The 4,615-nt window shown below is 34.0% G+C and overlaps 1 protein-coding gene across 2 annotated transcripts; it reads right to left on the bottom strand.

The window, feature by feature from the left end:
- Window positions 2,620–4,540, bottom strand: LOC104752182 (maf-like protein DDB_G0281937). 2 transcript variants are annotated; one of them, XM_010474247.2, is made up of 3 exons: window positions 4,408–4,540; window positions 3,075–3,643; window positions 2,620–2,800 (listed from the first exon to the last, which is right to left on the bottom strand). In XM_010474247.2, exons 2-3 carry the CDS (start codon window positions 3,628–3,630, stop codon window positions 2,736–2,738), a joined length of 621 nt encoding a protein of 206 aa, XP_010472549.1. In that variant the 5' UTR covers window positions 3,631–3,643; window positions 4,408–4,540; the 3' UTR covers window positions 2,620–2,735. The 2 variants fall into 2 exon arrangements, with proteins under 2 accessions (XP_010472549.1, XP_019093745.1); XM_019238200.1 differs by lacking the exons at window positions 2,620–2,800; window positions 4,408–4,540 and adding an exon at window positions 4,053–4,391 and having other exon boundaries at window positions 2,874–3,643.

Consider the following 4,615-nt stretch of genomic DNA (forward strand, 5'->3'; position numbering starts at 1 on the left):
AAAAAAAAAAGGAAAAAGGAAATGATCGGTCAGTATGAGGTCAAGATATGAGTTTATATACTTAAATTGAAATTTCACATGCAATGTATCTGAGCTGAGAGAGTTCGGATCGTAAATTAATTTGTTTTATTTTATTCCCTACAAAAAGTTGCTTAAGATAGACCAGATTTTTTTTTTGTTTTTTCACCCTTCAGAGCGCGTTAAGGCAAGCAAGCAAATGAGGTGGTGTTTGGTTACCGACTTTATAAATCAATTATTTTTGTTTGCTTCCTCGAACAAACCTACTCTCTTGGCCGACTTTAGAATCGTTTATGTCGTGTTTTAAAAAGACGACAAACAAAACAACTCTAAGAAATCAAACTAGAATTAACACGACGAACTCACTCAATAATTGGATCATGCATGTTGTTAGATGTTGAGGGCATGACTTACTGAGTTGGATTGATTGTATGCATGTGTTTATGATGAGAAGAAGAGATTGGGTCGATGAAGATTTGTATGCAACAACTTTGAAGATTCCAAATCCTTACATGATTCTCCTTCCTACATAGTTTTCCTTTTACAAGCACCTTAATTAGATCTATGAATTCACAACACTTTTTTGAAAAGTATATTATATACAAAAGTGGACCTCGTTTAGTCATCCAAACAGCACACCTAGGCTGTACAATTTCAGATCCGTAAAACAGATTTGGGAAAACGGGTATAACTTTTAAATTATTCAAGGTAAGGTGAAATACCTTCTTTGGAGTACTTATTCCAAAACTGGTTGGATCTACGAAACGACTCAAACAGTAGTAGAGTCCAAATTTCTTACATTAAATGGGATAAAGATCGTATATAGACAATATATAAAAATGTGACAATCTTTCTCCCTTAACATGGGATAAAGATCGTATATAGACAATATATAAAAATTTGAGATTAGTTATACCACATTTCCAATATGGTACCAAAAACAATGTACGAGCATGAGTAGGGGACTAGGAACACTATTATCCACAAATCACACTTAAGAGTTAAGAATAGTTTTGTCATGTGTATGTTTGATATGTGAATATAATAGATTTATTTAATACTACCGGCTGGCGAATTTTTAAAAAATATTTTCTTCAACTTATTTCTGTACCTACAGAATCCCATGTGAGAAAAAAAATTGAGATAAAAAGAATCAGATTTGATGAACGTAGAAATCTTTCTGTGATTGATTCATCTATATAATAATCTCCTACACCAACAAGATTCTCAGAAGGTTCCCTAATACATATCACCACACTATATCAGGATTCCATATATTCAACCTTCTCTGTAAAAGAAAAGGTCAAATTGTAAATGATTAAAATTGGAATTTGAATGTATCTGTGGAGAGGACCCCATTGCCCATTATAAACATATGTTATAAAAAGAGAAAGTGAACAAAAGACACCCAAGTGGTCGTGGAAGCATTATCCATCCTTTTCAGTTTTCATCGCATAAACAGCCCATGTTCTTATTATTGCAGTTCTTCATGTCTCGGTATCAACTAGGACATTATTTATCGTTCGAAAAACACATATTAAAATTGTTCGGGCTTCAACTTATATACGATCTTTTATTTCCATTTTCCTATGTTAATATTCAAATTAGTTTCAAATTTGTAGTTATAGACCATCAATGAAACAAACCAAAGAAACAACTGCATAGGACCCTCCCATCACTAGCATGCCAATAAAAATTCCATAAACTTCTTGATAATAAAAGAGGCAACAAAATTTAAAACTGACTATAATCTCCCTAAGACGAGGTTCATGCATTTTAAGTTAGTGACACCATATGATAAAGATGATTATGACAAAAATTACAATAATCTATATATTTAATGGTCCAGACTCCAGTACTTGGTTATGGAGTTAGTGGGCCGGTTCCGCAAAAACATGCTACAATTATGTAAATTGTATGTTTAATAGACAATTTGTAGACGTAGTTAAATAATATAATCAGAGAAAGTTAACGGGAAATAATACAATTCGTTTTTGTTTTGGTCATAATATATAAGAACATACTGGATCAACGCCTGAGGATTACTATATTCTAGGTGTGGAGTTTAAGATATTGACAAAGTCCAAGTCCGATTCGGTGTCTTTTCGTGACTTGGCTATTGAGCAAGGCCTTTCTCATGTTCCAATTTAGGTAACGAACTAAAGAAAATAAATTTCTCTGGTACAAACTTTTCCAAGCTGGATCCGAAGGTACCGATTCATCGGGATGAACTAATCGTTATTGTAACGATAGTGATATTCTGGTTTTATACTAAATCATGTATCTAACCAAAACACAAGAGGAAAGACAAAGATAATGTAACATGTCTTGTAAAAATACTGTCACCCGAGGGATGTGCTTTCCAAAGACCATGGAACATACTTCAAGCCAAAGAGAGACTCGGAACATAATGTAACAATAGAGCATGCGCATGAGATGTTAGGCAAATGCTTTAAGATTTGAGTATTTTAAGTCGTAAGCATGTATTCACTCTCTAGAATGTTAGAGAATTGTTCTCGGAACATGTAATTGTTGTAGTTCTGTGTTACAAATATTTTGCCCACTTTTGAATCAGGGAGAATCTCTTTCGTAGTCTTGATATATTTGATTGCCATCATAACTTTTCTTTTGACACATTTCAAATGATTTCAAGATTGGTTAGATATACAAAAGTATTTATATCTAAACCTTCCTACAACAATCAAAAGTGGCTTGAGCTACAACACATCGTTGATGAATTTTTCAGTGAGTTCTTTAGGAAGTCCCATAACTGTATCAACTCCTCCCATCACGGAATCNGTAATTGTTGTAGTTCTGTGTTACAAATATTTTGCCCACTTTTGAATCAGGGAGAATCTCTTTCGTAGTCTTAATATATTTGATTGCCATCATAACTTTTCTTTGGACACATTTAAAATGATTTCAAGATTGATTAGATATACAAAAGTATTTATATCTAAACCTTCCTACACAATCAAAAAGTGGCTTGAGCTACAACACATCGTTGATGAATTTTTCAGTGAGTTCTTTAGGAAGTCCCATAACTGTATCAACTCCTCCCATCACGGAATCGATAAAAGGTGAAATGAGGGGATGCTCCAGCATCAAACCTCCAGCAACCTTGAAAGTGATTGCATCATCAATAAGGTCGTCGATGACTTGCTCTGGTATCTCATGGAAATAAACCTCTGCTTTTTCCCACCCACCTCTTCTAACTCCAGTTTGCAAGTTTCTTACAATAACAGATCCCACAACGCCACCGTGTGAACCGGAATAGCCTTTGATAAACTCGCGAGCTTCTTCTTTACTGGTTGGTTTTTCTCTAATGACACCTTTGTACACAACAACAGTATCTGCAGTAATCAATAGAGTTGGTTGATGATCTTGTGCAAACTGGCTTTCACCTCCCAGTTTCGATATAATCTCGTTTGCTTTGGCTTCAGCAACAGCTACAACCAAATCTTCAGGCTTGTGTTTCCTAATAGCTTTCTCATCAATATCTGCAGTCACAATAGTGAAATCATATCCCATTTCAGCTATAATCCGCTTTCTCGCCATGGATTGAGAGCCCAAAATCAGCTTAAATCCTTTCTCCATCGTTTTCTTCACCATTCTCGGTGTTGTACTGTTAGCAGAAAGAGTAAAGAAGAATTAACAAACAAATCAAAAGAAGAGCAGGCAAAGATTTTTCACAAGATGTCACATAAAAACACCTATTATATTACTTTTTTTTTGGTTTGTCAGCAGAATAATATCTTAGTAATCAGTTCTATGACTTATATTAACTGTAACATATAGTTTTTTGTTTTTGTTTTTCCCATTAGCTAATGACACCAAAGCACACAGTGGACAAGCCCTCTCCATGGGTCAGTCATGGACTCATGGTGGTATAAAGAAAGATTATAAACGTTAAGGCCACAGACAAGGAAAGTAAAAAAAAATTCCATGGGACAGCATATAAAAATACAAGCAAAAGCTAAACTGCGTTGAAACCACCACACTTGGCTAAAAGCTAAAAAAAGTTTGATACTTACCCAATTTACAGAGTCTGATAAGTGTAATCCTAAAAAAAAACACATTTTGTCCGGAAGAAGTTATCCTATACCATGTAAGAAAACTCTAAATATTCAAACTTTCAGAATCGTTACAAGGAACAGGACAATCAGAAAAAAAAAAAATGCATTTAGGATGAAGAACTCCATCAAATTAATCTGTGACGACGATTCAGTTATAGACGCGGCAGTGGACAGATAGAAGAAATCTCACAATCTCTATTACAATTGACGATATGCTATATTACTATCAATGACCCAATCAAATCTGCGGAACTGAAAATCTAAGAACAGAATTTAGGGTTTCGAGATTGAGATTGAGTAGATTCAAACTCACCGTGAAGAGATTCCTTAAGAGGTAATACGAATTCGATTGCAGATGAGTGAAGAGGAAAGCTCGAATGAAAGCTGGAGATAGCGAGTGAGAGACAGAGAAAAACAACAGATGGCTGTAATTTTGGCAGGATTAGTTTTTTTTTTTTTTTTTTTTTTTTTTTTTTTTTTTTTTTTTTTTTTTTTTTTTTTTTTTTTTTTTTTTTTTTTTT

The sequence above is a fragment of the Camelina sativa genome, chromosome 16 (assembly GCF_000633955.1).
Source record: "Camelina sativa cultivar DH55 chromosome 16, Cs, whole genome shotgun sequence".
Classification (NCBI taxonomy): Eukaryota; Viridiplantae; Streptophyta; class Magnoliopsida; order Brassicales; family Brassicaceae; genus Camelina; species Camelina sativa.